General features: G+C 46.0%; 2 protein-coding genes across 2 annotated transcripts; one reads left to right on the forward strand and one right to left on the reverse strand.

Moving 5' to 3' along the window:
- Positions 1 to 158: 158 nt before the first annotated feature.
- On the reverse strand, positions 159 to 12876 carry strn4 (striatin, calmodulin binding protein 4). Its single transcript, XM_061281923.1, has 18 exons — positions 12381 to 12876; positions 8246 to 8349; positions 8031 to 8107; positions 7832 to 7910; positions 7220 to 7399; positions 6984 to 7161; positions 6710 to 6866; positions 6159 to 6254; positions 5794 to 5912; positions 5511 to 5686; positions 4942 to 4989; positions 4731 to 4852; positions 4496 to 4663; positions 4274 to 4414; positions 4104 to 4202; positions 3929 to 4015; positions 3399 to 3588; positions 159 to 3121 (listed from the first exon to the last, which is right to left on the reverse strand). Exons 1-17 carry the CDS (start codon positions 12684 to 12686, stop codon positions 3419 to 3421), a joined length of 2307 nt encoding a protein of 768 aa, XP_061137907.1. The 5' UTR covers positions 12687 to 12876; the 3' UTR covers positions 159 to 3121; positions 3399 to 3418.
- A 274-nt stretch (positions 12877 to 13150) lies between these two features.
- On the forward strand, positions 13151 to 16266 carry fkrp (fukutin related protein). Its single transcript, XM_061281924.1, has 2 exons — positions 13151 to 13751; positions 14188 to 16266. Exon 2 carries the CDS (start codon positions 14281 to 14283, stop codon positions 15877 to 15879), a length of 1599 nt encoding a protein of 532 aa, XP_061137908.1. The 5' UTR covers positions 13151 to 13751; positions 14188 to 14280; the 3' UTR covers positions 15880 to 16266.
- The last annotated feature ends 106 nt before the right edge of the window (positions 16267 to 16372 follow it).

Consider the following 16372-nt stretch of genomic DNA (forward strand, 5'->3'; position numbering starts at 1 on the left):
AAACTTTGATTGACGTATTACAAAACGATTTAACTGTCCAATTCTTTGCCTGTGGGAGTATAGCAATACCTGTGCAAGATCTGACTTCCTTTAATCATTGCAAACATCACGTCTCATTATAATATTGCAGACAAGGCAACAGACGACAAGACGCCTAGTTACTGTACAAAATCATTTTTTTATCCTTTAATGACATACAAGCGACTCATGAAACAAACAAAAAAAAAGAGGAGAGTAATTTGATACAAGCTAGAATGCGGTTCAAAAATAGATAATAAAACAAAATTGATAAAAGCAGGTCTCTTATCCCTTGTAGTTAGAGGAAATAGTTGGAATACAGCTTAATATGATGTACAAAGTATCACACAGTGATAAATTGCTAATTAAAAAAATAAAAACAATACCTTGGCCTCTGACTGGTAACACTTTTTTGTTTTTTTTGCATTTTGTCCTTTTTTTTTTTTCTACAAGTTGCACATCGTCAATATCAATCACAAGCAAGTCTTATGCCCTGTAAGGTGGAAGGATTCATTTATGATATTACAATATTCTTTCAGCTCATGTCGCATTCGGAATCAAAAGAGATGCAAGGAAACAGAGATGGGGCTGGCATGGTTTGCATCTATACAACCGTTTTCAGTCTCACTGATTTGTCAGAACTTAGTGAGCTGGCTTGCCTTGTTTTAAAAACAAAAGAAAAAGATTTTGCTCGGAATAGAAACACTAATACGCACGGCAGGCTAGTAGTTTGCGTTGCTTTTGAAAACCTTTTTTCCTTTTTCTGAAACTACGTTCATGCTGGAATCCAATGGGAAAGGGAGAGGCGTTTTTCTTGTAAAAAGTCAAAACGCTTCATATAAAGGTCCGCTTTTCTTTGGGGACCTGCTACGACAGTCGCATGTTTGTTTGGTTTTTTTCCCAGTTTGCCAAGGTTGTCAAGAATAACCAAGGGGCATTAACCCTGTTTGTGGAAAACTAATGCTGGACTCCTGATGATTAGGAAAAACTCAACTGACCTTAAAAGGTACCCTGTTATCTTAAGAGTTGCAAGTCGGACCCATTTTATAACAATTTATTATCAGTCTTTACTAGGATGGGCATAACAATATTGTCAGTCATTAACCTTAAACCAATTTGGACAAATGGATTATTAATACAAAGAGTTAAAAACATTCAGATTCATCTAGCCCAATAAAAGTGAGTCTTTCATTTCCCCACAATGGAACCATATTTGTGAAAATGCCCATCACTACAAGGTAATAAACCAATTTTTTTTTTTTTTTTAAATCATAAATATATCGCCTATAGAAAACGGTTCTCCATGACTGGATAGGCTTTCCCCTGACAGATAACAAAAGAGAGCATTGGACACTTTTTTCATGGAACGTTACTAAGATCAACTGACGTGCTCACATATGGCCTCATGACTTTGCTTCATATGTGCGGTGACTAAACGTGACCCATTCAAAATAACGCTTTTCCTCTACGTTGACACGCTACCACTGCTAGCATCCGGGATGGTGGGCTAACGTGCTACAATGCGGGATGATGTCCTGCTTTTTTTTTAAAATCTAAATGCAGAACAACAACTGACACATTCCGAAATAAACAAAACAATGCGAGGAAGCTGAGGTTCTCTCTTACACACACACGCGTTGCACAGAGAAGGAATTTCGAAAAGTCAACAAAGAATGACAAGTCGATGAAATGATTCAACAGTGACGTCAACACTGCAAGTCTTACTCTCGCGCCCGGAAAAAGTCCCTGAACTCACGCAGGCTTTCGTAGCACCATGATTTCACACGCGCTCCTCTGTACAGTAAAAAGTTGCAAATAAAACAATTTGCTGGGAACGCACAGTCGAGCCTCACGCCGCATTTCCTCTATCTAATAATAACTCACTCTACTGATTTACAAGAGAGAGCCTCAGCGCACTTTAAGGGGAACTAAACCCGAATGTTTTTAAAGCATGAATACATTGTATACAGTAGCGCTAGTCTGTAATTATTTGAATTATCCATCATCGTGACAACACCACATTGGGCCAAACCATTGACGGAAAGTGACGTCAAAGCCAATTGAGCATTGAATCGTGTTGGCTGAGGGTGTTGAATTTCCCAGGCTGGTGTGTTATTTTTAAGCATCATTTTAAAGTTTGGCAAAATCACTTGAGAAAACAAATGAATTAACCATCATGGTAAAGTGCTGTACAAGTCCGTCACCTCGATTTCTTTTTTTTAAAGACATAAACAAAAGAAAATATGCTGATGCGACAAGTATCTTTAGCTTGTCGTTACTATCGCTGAATGGTCCGTCTATTGAATGAATGGCTAATATTTTTGAAATGACTCATACGCAGCACCTGATATCAAAGATATAAACATTAAAAATACAACAAAAACTTTTTGCTATCTTGGGTTTAGTTCCACTTTAAATGTAGAGGAATTCGTGGGGATAAACATTCCATACGACACTTAAACAGTGAAAGCGGGTCTTGGCCAAGTTGAAATTAAAGCTATTAGTTGAAACACTGGCATGTTGAACATTCTCGGACCTTAGGGGGAAAGAAATAACAGCGCGCACACACACGCTCCTCATTGAGTCTTTGGAATGTGACACACACGCACACTCGCGCCGATTCCACGATTTGATAACGCACACCGACATCCCCCAGTCAGCCGCACGAGATTTACGCTTTGCATTTGCGCGGCATGCACGAACGAGTCTACTCGGTGGCTCTCCTTAAAACACGAGCGGTAAGTTATAGCGCACGAGTGCACGTGCCACCTTGATATAACCGTGGGTAGACTCGGAATTAAAAAGAAAGAGAAAGCGGAAAAGCCGATTGTAGTGTCGAAAAAAGGGTGATCTCATTGGAAGCTGCAGTTAGGCGCTTCTAGGGTTTAAAAAAAAAAAAAAAGAAAAAAAAAAAAAGCAGTGTGGTTTGTATAACAAGAAGTCACTGAGGCATAAAACAGTGAGGAAGTTGGGGGAGGTGACGTCCTGTGACAAAAACCCAGCCAGTGGGGTGCAGGACAGAGTGTGTGTGTGTGTGTGTGTGTGTGCGTGAAGGGGAAAGTCAGTCCACTGTCGTCGTCTCTTTCGGCACAGTAGAGGGTGTCTGGAAAGGAAAAAAAGAGAAAGGCTCACATTGAATTCATGTTGCCTTGTGATTCAAGTGTGATTTGCATACCACAAGTGGTACGTGGGCTCCCTCTGGTGGCGTGTGAAAGAATCGCAGCGAAAGTACAGTTAATTGTTTTGAACTTTAAAACTTGAGAATCACTTTTGTATTGCATCGCTAGTTATTGACTGGTTCTAGAAATAAAAAAATTTGGGCACGCTCCACATACATGAATTGTTCAAAGTCTCGCAACCGCCCGCCCTACCCGCCTCACCAGATGGAACCGCGGCGCTATTAGACAAAGATCTTGGCGAGTGCGTCGGCGCCGGCGCTGGCGATGAAGGGCTGCGAGCTATGGAAGGCCACGTCGTGAATGGCCTCGTCGTGCTTCTTCCTGTGGGCCGTGATCTCCTGCACGCACGTCCTGTTGTCGAGCATCCATAGGCGCACGGAGCAGTCGTGGCCTGCGGGTGGGAGAAACCAAATTTAGCAACAAAGAATTAGGAAAGTCAAATTTGGTTTTACGTGTTTTGCTTGATCGAAGCCAAAAATAATCATTTTCTAAGACACCACAGAAAATGCCCCCTAGTGGATGCAAGAAGTACTTGTTTATGACCTCACAGTGGAACTAATATTAATTTTTTATGCACAATCATGAAACATGATTCTTTTTTTCTCCACTTGGACTTTCCTCGCATCAACCAAACAAAATATATTAGAAATCTCTATCCAAATATTGCGCAATACGTTGACGTTCTATGAGATGAATTGTATATAGAAGATAGAAATTTGGTTGCTACTCACTGCCCGAGATGAGGTAAGTGCCTTTTGGATCTGTAGTGAGACACGTAACTGCATCCAAGTGGGCCACCATGGAATGGACCACTGTACCTATGGAGGGAAAAAAAGGAGGGTTGAATATTGACATGCTCTGGTGGTCCACAAAAGACTTGAGCAATAAATAAAAATGTGTGGGTACCTGTCTTGTTGTCCAAGAAGCGGATGGTGCGGTTCTCGTGTGCAGTGATGGAAAGGGGCTCAGATGGGTGACTGACCACACGGTTAATGAGTTCACTTCCTGCCAAGGAAAACAAACAACCATTTCCCAACATGTACGACAACTTCTCGCGGCGGGAGTCTTGGACGTACCGTCCTTGGTGTGCGTCTCTAGTGCCGTGATGCTCTGCTCCGTGTTGAGGTCGTAAAGCAGAGTGTCGCCGGCGTCAAACGACACAACCGCCTGGTTGGGGTCAGAAGCCACAAAGGCCACCGACGTGGGCGTCCCGTGTTCTGTTGAGACGGCGGGAGCGTGCTGTGTTACCTATGTAAACAACTCCCCCCCCCCCCCCCCAGTGGCACACATGGAGCTACCTCTTTCCTTATTGATGACAGACAGGCAGGGGGCAGAGTTGAGCGGGTCCCAGATGCGAACGGTGCCGTCGGCCGAGCACGAAGCCAGCCGACGGTGGACTGCCGAGTACGTGAGACCCCACACGCTATCCTCGTGACCGGCCAGCACGCTGCTCTCGATGCCGGGATCTAATGAAGGTGGCCGTTTGTATCATAACAGCTCATGACGAGCCAATAGCTCAGCTGACTGACTGACCGTAGTTATCGTAAGGATCCACATTGAGGTCCGGCATCTTCCAACACCGTACGCTTCCATCCAGGCCTCCGCTGTAGCAGGAGTCTCCATCTTCTCCCATAGTCAGTGACAGAACGGCACCGCTGGATAAAGAGCGTAACTTTTCATTTATCCAGGCAAAATAACAAGCGTCTCATGTCGTTCTTTCTTGGCCATGTTTGGACTGACTCACCTGTGCGCTCTAAATGTGTAGATGGGCTCAACATCTAAAGCAGCGTTTCTGTGGAAGAAAACACTTTGTTAATCTTAAGAGGTCACATTTACACTATACACAAAATGACGTACTAGAGTATTTGTTCAATTGGCAATAATAGAGTGATGCCTTGAGATAACTCCCGAAACACCTTTTGAAGTTGGTCACCTCTGCTCAAATCGGGTCAACAAATTACTCGATTCTGCCCGTGACTTGGATTTAATACATTTAATCAGTATTTGCTTTAGTTTTTTTGTGTTTTCGGAATAAAAAAATAACAGGAAGGAGACAATATTATCCATCTACATGTGTTGCTCTAGCTTTTGTGTTCCCATCGCTTCAACAGTTATTGCAACACAGATGTTAGCCATTTGCCCATCGATGGCATTTCGTTAGCATTAAGCTGCCAACGCTGAAGATGTGTTGTTGTTTTTTTTTTTTTAAAACCACAGAATAATTCTTGGTTTTATGTTTAGTTGAACGGTAAACCTCGGCTGACATCTTGCGGCACCACTGAATGACATTTTGAAGGTCAGGGGGGTTCCTACTTTTTGGAATGCATGGCCTTATTGAGGTTCCATAGTTTGAGGGTTCCATCTTCCGAGGCGGTGAGCAGCACCGCCTGGCTGGGATGAAAGGTCAACGCGCGGATGGCGTCAAAGTGGCTGCGCAGGGTGAAACGGGGGTTCCACGTCTTCTTGAACTCCTCCCTGTTATCCTGCATCTGTGACGCACACATCGGGGTTACATCATCAAAGCGGGAATCAGCTCAGCGCTTCCGAAGGGTTGGACCGTATCCGGTGCGGCCCAGGGAGCAAATGTGTTAATTACATCCATGGAGAGATCGTTGTCATTGGCGACGGTGAGATCAGCCAGTTCACCCAAGTTCATGTCTCCGCCTCCGACTGCGTCCATTATGAAGACATCCGAGGAGAAACCCAGGGCGCCACCTGCAGGTTCGGAGTGTGAGTTGCGCGCCAGTCCCGCCAAGATCACAGTTACAGAAACATGACGGCAAAATACTGAAAGTCATTCTCGTCTAAATCGGGATCCTGTTACTTTCCAACCAGCTGGCATACTGGAAGAATTTATTTATAGATGGAGGAGAAACTCGACCCCTCCATCTTATTTGGGGATCAAAACGACAAGCAGGCCTTTGGGAAAACAGAAGCGATTCGATTCTTTTTTAGTCTTACCTTCGCCAGAGCGAGCTTGTCCCGATACAGAAGGGGGCGGGGCAGGCATTGCGGGGTAGTCCGGCATCATGCCTTGTAACTTGTTCCTGCGGTTCTCTGAACCCGACGACAGGAGAGACACAACACATCCAGTCATGGGGATAGAATGCGGATGATATTGAAGGCCAAATGGAGATAAAAAGATAAAGATTTAATTCTTTAAAAAAAAAAAATTATGTGTGGGAGACAACTTGGACATGTACAGGCTGCATGCATGATACTCGCTCATGATGAAATGACCCCAAGGAGAGAGAAGGAGGGAGAGAGAGAGAGAGAAAGAGAGAGAGAAAGAGACAGATGACAGTAACACAGTGCTAGAAGTCACAGACAGAGACAAAGAGACAGGCAGTTGGGAAAAGAGGTTGGTTTTATTGACAAGAAGAGATGCTGAAACATAATGAGAAGTAACTCATAAAAAAGGTGAGTGTGTGAGGAAGTGGGGAAAGACAGATACAACGGTGGCAGGGGGAGGGGGGGGGGGGTTTGGAAGGGATGCTATGGCAGCTTCGTACCTAACTCCCGTCCGTCCCCTGAGATCCTGGCCTCGCCCGCCCCCTCCCCATCCTCCCCGGATCCCAGAAAGTCAAATTCGCTCAGGGCGTCTTCCGAGTCGTCCTCGTCCTCCTCGTCCTCCGGGTCCAGGTCTGTGGTCATGGGCTCGGAAACCATCTGAAGGGAAACAATAAAAAGAAAAAAATGGAGAAAAACATGACATATTAAGTTAATTGTGCGGCACCGTTTCCATCTTCGGCCACTAGTAGGCAGCATGGTACTGCACCGTCGCACCTTTACTCGAGACTTTCTGCTCTTGCGAGGGCCATCGATGCAGTCCGTGGCCATGCCTTGGAAGTCGTCGTCCTCGTCGCTGTCGTCTTCATCGTCGTCTTCGCATCCGTGCAGGAAGGGGATCTTATCGAGCACCGATCCGCCGAGACGTTCCTTGGAGCTTTCTTTGCCTGCGTTCCTACAAACGGATTAAGTCAGCCTCTCCGAATAACAAGGACCAAAACAAGACCTCTTACCTCTTGATTTGCTCTTCTATCTGTCTGACCAACAACGATTCTCCAGCTGCCCGCGGCTCCGGGGAGGACTCGGGCGGCGGAGGCCCGTTGGCCTCGGGGCTGCTTCGCCCGAGCAGGGAGCGTACTCGCTTTGAACGCATGTCTAGTATGGTGTCCGAGTAGCCCACTTCCTCGAGATATCTATGTTGACGGGAAACAGATACACATCATCACCTCCGCGGGAAATTGACGAGAAAATGACGAGCGAATAAATCATAGCGCATCGCGACCCAATTTTCAAATATAAGCTTCTGTCTTTTGGTGCAATATGACATTTATTTTGATTTCTTTTGAAATAGTTAAAGATTTGTTTTAGTGTTGACAGGCAGGCTTTGGAAAAATTTCCCAGCCTGATTGGTCACAAGGTGGTGCTACGGTAAACCTTTTAACTCTTGTTTTTAATTGAGCATTTAAAGACCGCAACTCGAATTAAATGCCTGAAACAAAGAAAAATCTATTTTAATGGAATACTCATGACGTGGCTTTGCCGTGAACGTTCGTTCGGACACCACAAGCCAGTCATCCATGTGGTAACTTCTGACACTAAAATGGACTATTCTTTACGAGACCTACTTGCGTAGTAGCTGACGTCCTTCCTTCCATGACATTTGATTGGTTGGCTCAGAATCGAACTCAGCTGGGCCATTGGGAACTGTGGAGAGCAAATAAATGAAGTACTAACAACTTGTTTGAAGTCACAGTAAAAGCAGACAACAGAGGATAAGATAACATCCATTTAAATCGAGCACAAGAGATAAGGACGTCGACCTACTGGGTTCCGCTTCCATCTCTGGTTTCTTGTCACCAGGACTCAGGTCATTTCCTGTCTTCAGCTTTTGGTGTTTTGCCCTGAACACGTGCGCAAGACCACAAGGGGGCCCCGTTACAAGAGAATCACAATTGGTGTGGCAAGCTTCACCCTGGGAAACTCCTCCAAGACTGGGACATTAGGAAATATTTGGACTTCACGAGCAATCGGAGTCTTACCTTTCTTGTTTGAGGGCGTATTCCAACATTTTAATCCGTCTCACAAGGTACTGTTTTGTGTTCTCTTGTCCTTTCCGCTCACCTTGCAGGAATGCTACCTGAGCCTGAAAGCACACATGGACATGTTGATTATTAGCGACATGCTAATATGATCCAATACAAAAGCAGTATCAAAAACTTTTTTTATTTGACTTGCAAGCAATGACTTGAGTGTGTGACTTCATTTTATTAACCTAATGACATTTCCTAAAGCCAGTTCATTTCGTTGGGGGGGGGGGGGGGGGAGAACATTATTAAATTTGTGAAGGCATTCTGTTTTACTGTATGGAAACTCAATAGAATGTAAGGGTATATCTAAATAATATATGGTGCCCGTGTCTATTCATAGGAACAGAGTGCAACTGCTCGGGAAAAAAAAAAAAAAGGAATAAATAACAAGCACTGCGTCCATTCGATTTAATAAGTGAGAAGACTGAACGCAAAAAGATGACGAGGTTGGCAAACAAGACTTATGAGAAGTCGTGGGAGCAAATGTTAAGTAGAGGGTTGTGGACGACAGTTTTTATTTTTAAACTCGTTCTAACCGAGCTCTCAGTGCGCAGCTGCACGAGAAGGGGGGGAAAAAACACTGGCCAGATTCAAATGGCCCTGCACGGTTAGGACACATCCTTCCTTTATGCACTTCCTTTCTCTTTTTCCGTCAGTTTCCTTCCTCGCGGAGCAGATAAAATACCTACCTTGAGGAAAGACGTTGTCAAGCAAAAAGCCTGATGGAATCGTTACAGTAATTTTTTCAATACGATTAAAAATGCAAAACTCGGTTTCAGATTGAATCCCTGATTTGGAGACACCGAGAGAATCTGTCACGGTGGAAGTCTGCGCTCCGCAGAGAGCAATTGAAGTTCATCTTTAATCGAGGAAGACACATCCGCCTCCGACAGATTAAGGAGCCGCAAAAAAAGCAAGTAGGAGCAAGTAAGCAATGCACAATGGTGCCACGCTTGGAATAAACACATTCGCAGTCCTTACTCTGCCCCCCACATGTACCGTAATTTTCGGACTATAAGTCGCACCCGAGTATAAGTCGCACCAGCCATAAAATGCCCAAAAAAGTGAAAAAAAACCCCATATATATGTATATAAATCGCTCCCGAGTATAAGTCGTCCCCCCCCCCCCCCACCCAAACTATGGCTTATAGTCCGAAAATTACGGTATCTGGAAGAAGTAGAACAATCTAAAAACATGGTCTCAAGAGAGCGCCACTTGGTCTACTTGAGAGGGCAGTCAGTCAGTCACACACACACACAGTCTTGTAACAACCTTCGGAGGCCTGCTGGATAATCTACCAAGGCAACCTGGCTGATGCGGCTGCCGAGTAATCCCGATTAATGCGATGTGATTTTCTATGCTTATCGCAGACTTTTGGAGAGAATTGTCCGAGCCAGCTCGGACACATTGGCAACGTGATGGTACGCAAAACAACGCAAAGTTTGTTTTAGGCCCAGACATGTCTTTGGGGGGTTATCTAAGAACCGAGACTACATTATTAATTGCTGTGGTTGATGTTAGCGGGTTGGCAAGGTGGGCCTTTCCAAGTGGAACTGATTTGATGGAATCACGAAGGGTATAAGGTGTTGCTTTTTAATTTCAAATAAGTAAGGAAATAAAAATGACTATGCTAAACTATGAGCAAGTCTTAAATTATAATTCAATGGAATTATTATTATGGAATGGCGATGAGAAGACATCATCCTGTTCTTTTCTCCTATGCCAAGATCTCAGTTCACATTGGGACGAGCCTGATCTTGTTAATGTGTAGGATCCGTGCCAACTCACTATTGCGTGTTCACGCACAGCAAGAAGAAAAGAAGCGTTGTGGGATTTTTTTTTTTTTGCCGAACCAGCAGTGAGGTAAGACAGGCCATATTTGCACTGAGAGTCATGTCATACAACGCTCACCTTGAGCCTCTGGTCATTTTCTTTGTGCCATGAGGATAAACAAACAAAAGATCTCAAGCACAAAGAAGCAACGATGCAAGCAAAAGCCGTCCTGCCACCTGATCTCTCCTTCCTGAGAGTGGGATTTCATCCCCCCAAAAATACAGTGTGCTGACCCACTGGAGTGTTGTGCGAGATCCTAAGTAATAAGACGGATGGACGTAAACACAATAGTGTAGGAGGAAGACGCGCTCCGCAATCCTGCAGTACATATGGATATTGTAAAGTGTGTCATGGCTGAGAGCACAATCCTATTAATTACTGATGATCCCGTGAGCCGAGCTAAACAGGAAGTGACATCTTATGGGCCTCCAAAAATGTATCCTACTTGCATTCACGTAAGGCAGCTCACATGAGAACAGCAGCTGTTCCCGCCTATTAACTTTAGCGGGACGTACAAAAATCAAAGTTTTAAATCAGGGACAATTTTGCAAACACTACGGAAGGTCAAAGTTGTCACGCCAAACCAAATTTCCAAAGTGGGAGGCAGACTTGCCTCACCCATGACGGACTTTGGTCTGTTTTATTGCCGCTATAAGGATCCGGCATCGACCGACCAAGACCTAACTGGACCTATTGCTGTGGAGGATCCTGGATTGCCTGACCAAGACAGAACAAGCCCACTGGCACCTGTCTCCTGCGGGACCTCCCACCTGGTCCAGTGCGAGGGGGTCGTCATTCCTGCCTTGACAGTGAAGACACGCAACCACAGGTGGCCTTCCACATGGGGGAAAAAAAAATGCCACCTGTTTTTTCCTGTCAAGGCTACAAGAACTTCCCACGAGTAGTCACGCAGCCGTGAAATGATAGATGACGCCGACATACGACAGGAAGTGAGGATTCTTAATTTACAAGTCCAGCTGACATGTGGCCCGATACGTGTTAGTAAGCCCGCAAGGCCAGGAGGCCACGCTAACCGGCATGTTGAGCGTTCCAAAGCCAGACGCGTGTGGCCGTCAGGTGATTAAATGGAGGCCAGGTCAACTCTGTCTGCGCTCACGGAAGTTGTAAAAGACGCCATTAAAAAGTTCCCGCGTTGGACACGGCAACGCTCCGGCTCAGAGCGCCGCCGTTGATTTCTCACCACGGCGTCCGTAAGAGCATCGAGTGGCGCTGTATTGTTCATCCATATTTGATCAGGCTTCTATTTATACCCAGCAAGATAGGAAGCAGGGTGAGTAAAAGTGTTGAGTAACAATGTGTTGTCACAAGTTCCGGTGATGTTATATTTATAAGCGGCGTCAGGATAAGACGAGAAAAGTGGACTCGTTTAAACATTTTTGACATTTGTAAAAAATCTCTGCCTCTCACACATCCGTGCTATACCTGGGAGTTATCAGGGTACTTGGAAAGTCCTAGAAAAGCCAAGCTGGCCTTTTTGATTTGTTTTGGCCGTCTTCTTCTAAAAGAGGATCGTGACACTTTCACCCGTGACCTGTGAAGCTTAGCAGTGACTGTTGTCTTTCTTTGCAGCTCTCACAACGTTTCTGTCATCAACTTCCGTCCGGCTATATCCTTGGCCCACCTGCTCAATTTCTTGGAGGACTTTTCTCTCAGCTTCAAAATGGTTTGCTCCCTGCCCGGTCTTCTTGTTTACTTCACAGCAAATGCAATTGTCAATCACCAAAGAAGCACAATGGAATCTTCCAGCTATCAATCTCAAAAGCAACAACTGAGCAACATCCGCATCAGTCACTTGTTCCAATACTTTTGCTCACTTGAAAAGTTGCTGGCTTCAAATAAAAGGTGCCCTGTCCTGAGTGGTTTAACACGTGAAATGAAAATACCATCAAAATAAAAAATGGAATCATCTCTGGTCATTTGCAAGGTTGAGTGATTGATCGCATATCAATATTTATACGTCTGTTTTACAAGTAGACAACCTGATTCTATGAGTTTTACGGAAAAACACTTTACATCACGTCAAGAGATCTTTTATCCAGAGTTTTTCATGGTGGAATAGCAGCTCACTTTAACGTTAGCCATTTAGCATGTTGTCATCTGATTGACCGACCACTGAGGGTGTCGCACTGTATTGTTTCCCAAGACCGCGTCAAAAGGTAGAAATAATACAATCGTATGGTTCAAAACATGTCAACATTCCGAATGGACGGGATAAACATTCAAAACATTTACCCGAAGTTCGTCTCTCTCCGCCTCCCAGCGGTATTTCTCGGCCTGGAAGCGTCCCCATTCGTACTGGATGAAGTGCAGGATCCCGGGAAGAGTCATTCCCGAATCGCCCTCCTGCTGTGATTCGCGGAGGTGTGACGATCCGGGCATGGCCCCGACCGCCGCGGCCGCAGCCGCCGCTGCCATTCCTCCAGTAGCGGCTACTGGTACTGACTGGCCCGGTGCTGCTTTGGGCCCGTTTGGGTTGCGCCCCGCTCCGCCGCCTCCGAAGTTCGGGTTCGGTCCTCCACCGGATCTGTCCGCCTCCATTTTAACCGTTCAACCCTTCGCCAGGTTAAGAACGCGGAAACGGGCAAAATGTACGGACAATAATAATGATAAAGCGCCAGTGCCCTCCTTGTTAACCCAGGCGCTCTTCGTTGAAGGCTACGCTCCTTTCTTCCCTTTCTCACAAGCACAGCGCAAAATTACTATGCCGTCGATACAATACTACACATCCGCTTCTTTACTTTCACAATAAAACATATTTGAATCACTTATTAGTCACAGTCAGTGTATTGTAGGTCTGAGTCCACCGAATTAAGCCACAATACAACATTTTCTGGCTTTATTCGACTTCAGGTGAAGTTTGATTGTTGGATTATCATCATATAAAATGTAGACATTTTAGTAATACTCTTATTTTGATAATCCGTAATATGTTTCCTCCTCCTCGTATTTGCTACTGGAAATACCCAACTGTAAATGTCAAATAAAGAGCCATGTTTTCTGTAATAAACATCGAATGCGTCGCCAGGGGAGATCGTTTCCTGCCATTTTGTGAGCAGGGAATGTTTTGTGGCTAATGAAGTTAGCACTAATAACACTTTTTTCACGGTTTTACAGCGATGCGCTTTTACTAATCCAATGTCAACTTTCAATAGAAAAAAGTCGCCCTAGCACGATTAGCTCACCTTACCGTAAATGCTATCTTGATTGGTGTATTTGATTGCGGTCTCAACCTTTATTTTGAATGACACAAACCGGAAGCAATTACGTTGTCAGCGCGTAGCGGTACCGACGTTCGAAAGCTAACCCGTTAGCTAAAGGCTATTGGACAGCTGTCCAGTCTGTTCCCAGTTCCCCTATGTAGCCTCAAGCATTGATGTTACTACGTTTAGCTATGCACCGAGATGTTATAAACGTTTAGCTATGCACTTTGCAGTATGTATTAGTTGAAGATGTCATTTAACTGGCACACTCGTTCCTGCCAGGTAAGCTGCCAGACCCAGCCGGAGGACCATATCAGCGCTCATGTGAAGCTTATTGAAAGTCACGATGAAACGCTTATCGGCATTGTGCAAATTATTGCAAAGAAGAAATAATGACGCGTTGGTGAGTAACTTGTGATTGTGGAGAAAAAATAGAATCATTTCATAAAACTCAAGTGCTGCATTGGGTGGAATTATTATTGTATGAATATTAGAAGCAGTACTGAATATATAACAGATATCTTCTGGCAAGTGAAGTGTATTTACAACCATATATTATTATAATAAAGCAAAATGATGGTGTCGAGCGGAAAGTTCAGATCTCCAAAACCATGACTTTCCAATGAACTAAAATCATGTTTGTCGAGCCATTAACATTGCATCAAGTAGATCCAGCTAACTATTTTGCTTGGTCAGTAAATTCGAAAGAAGAACCGTCGTGAGGATAAGCGGTCTGCAAGATGAATGAAAAAAAATCCTGGCTCCATCTAAACTGCAACAACTATGAGACCAGGGACAGAAAAGAAACCCAGAATACATGCGTTTCCTCTGTGTTACAGCTTGGACTAAACGTCCGGTCCTCTGGCGCCAATGGGGACCTCAAGGTTTGAGTTCTTCCTTCAAACAATACCTTACTTAGTCCCCTCGTAGCCATGCGGATCACTTTATGCCAAGGCGTGTTAACCGGGGCCATCGTCCTCAACCTCCTCATCCTTTACTACGTGTCTCGGGCTCAGCAGCAAATGATGGAGAAGAGGAAGGAACACGGCAGGGCCACCAGGAGGGCTGCCTTACCTGGCTCTGCTCTGGAGGGAGGCATAGGATTCATTGGGCCTGGAGGGGAGCCCAGAATGGCAGGCGTGTTAAATAATAATCATCGTAGCCCGCGCGTGACTGTGCTTCTCCGTGAGTTTGAAAACTTTGAGAATTACGTCGGGGACGTGGCCAATTCCTTCCTGAGACAAAGACCCGAGCTCCCCTTTCTGGTTGTGGCCGACACGCCGCCGTACCCGCCTCTGGATCTTCCGGATGGCTCTCGCCTCCTGCTGCTTTCCCCCAGCCCGGACCAGCCACCGCAAGCGCACAGGCCCGAGTTCCACGTCCAGACGGAGTTTGCGCTTCTCGTACCGGACGGTGTGGAATTGGAGCCGTCCCGAGCTATCGATAGGCTGATTAAGGAGCTGGAAGGCGAGGGCGGCGGTCCGGTAAGGCTGGTGGCTTCACCCGTTTTGGCTCGATCCGCCGTGCAGTGTCTCCATCTGAGGGTGAACCTCCGCGAGTGGACCGCCACTTACTCGACGGCCGCGTCCGGGAGTAGCGGCAGCGTATGCACGGCCTTGCACGGCGACGCCGTGGTGCTCATCCGCACGGAGGATCTATTCAATCTCTCGGTGCCGCTCGGCCGGCCCATGTTCTCCTCGCTCTTCATCCAGACCACGCTGAGGGGCTGGAAGGTGAAGCTATTAGAGAGCCCTTGTTTCTCGGCCAACCACCGACCTCTCTTCAGCTCGGCTCACAACCAGTGGAAGGCGGACACTCGCTTGAAGGAGGCCACGGGAAAGCTGATGAGGAGCTTCGGTTTGAAACGGCTCCTGCTGCCAGAGGGGAAGGAGCAGTGGCACGGCTGCAGCAAGGAGACGGCCCGCTGCTTCGGCACAGTCCAGGAGGACACGCCGGACTACCTCTATCTGGATCGCTGGACGCCTCCGTGTTGTCTGCGTGCGCTTCGAGAAACCGCCAAGTACGTCATTAACATCCTGGAGAGCTCCGGGGTGCGCTACTGGCTGGAAGGCGGCACTCTGTTAGGCGCCGCCCGTCACCAGGACATCATCCCGTGGGATTACGACGTGGATCTGGGAATCTACCTGGAGGACGTGCCCAACTGCGATCACTTGAAGAATCTGGACTCCGGCTCACTGGTGGACGCCAACGGCTACGTGTGGGAACGGGCGGTGGAGGGCGACTTCTACAGGGTGCAGTACAGCGAGGCCAACCACCTGCACGTGGACCTGTGGCCCTTCTACCCCCGCAACGGCGTCATGACCAAAGACACGTGGACGGAGCACAAGCAGGACATGGAGTTTCCGGAACATTTCCTGCAGCCGCTGGTGCCCATGCCCTTTGCCGGAATCAACGCCTACGCTCCGAATAACCACCGCGCCTTCTTGGAGCTCAAGTTCGGAGAGGGGGTTGTCGAGAACCCTCAGTACCCCAACCCTGCCAGGAAAAGATTAGACCGGGCCAAATTATGAGGACACCTTAAATTTGGACTTTGAGTGACTCTGTTAATTTAATGCTGAATGTTGTGAACAAACGAAACTCTGGACGCTCTGATCTGTAACGTTTACAGATCCCAAAAAAATGGTTTACAATATAATGTGTATGTTGTATAATAGTGTAAAATGATTGTGACTGTTGATTTGACGACTGTACATTCATGTAAGGGTCAATATGTTTTGCCCTTATTTGTGGCTTCATCTTGCCCCATTGCCTTGGTTTCCAACTTTGCATTGATTTTGCTGAGAGTCGTTGTTGCACACTTGAAAATATGTTATAATATTGTTGTTTACATGGGATGAATCGTCTTTGTTGTTGTTGTGACTTTGGAGAGCCACTACTAAAGTTGTTGCGAGAACCCTTCTTGAATCAATCCTCTTGCTCGACTGTAGAACAATATTGCTCTTGAACACTAGGTGGCGCAATCTCTCTATAACGGTGCCTTTTCCTCCTGATCTCAAAAGTACT

The sequence above is a fragment of the Syngnathus typhle genome, linkage group LG6, assembly GCF_033458585.1.
Source record: "Syngnathus typhle isolate RoL2023-S1 ecotype Sweden linkage group LG6, RoL_Styp_1.0, whole genome shotgun sequence".
NCBI classification, from domain to species: domain Eukaryota; kingdom Metazoa; phylum Chordata; class Actinopteri; order Syngnathiformes; family Syngnathidae; genus Syngnathus; species Syngnathus typhle.

What these genes read in the sequence shown, in the direction of transcription:
- strn4 (XM_061281923.1), bottom strand. Translation starts at nt 12,686, where the DNA reads ATGGAGGCGGACAGATCCGGTGGAGGACCGAACCCGAACTTCGGAGGC. An exon ending in AGAGATGGAAGCGGAACCCA is followed by an intron (nt 7,911 to 8,030) that starts GTAGGTCGACGT and finishes TGCTCTCCACAG; the next exon opens with TTCCCAATGGCCCAGCTGAG. An exon ending in GCAGAAAGTCTCGAGTAAAG is followed by an intron (nt 6,867 to 6,983) that starts GTGCGACGGTGC and finishes GTTTCCCTTCAG; the next exon opens with ATGGTTTCCGAGCCCATGAC.
- fkrp (XM_061281924.1), top strand. Translation starts at nt 14,281, where the DNA reads ATGCGGATCACTTTATGCCAAGGCGTGTTAACCGGGGCCATCGTCCTC.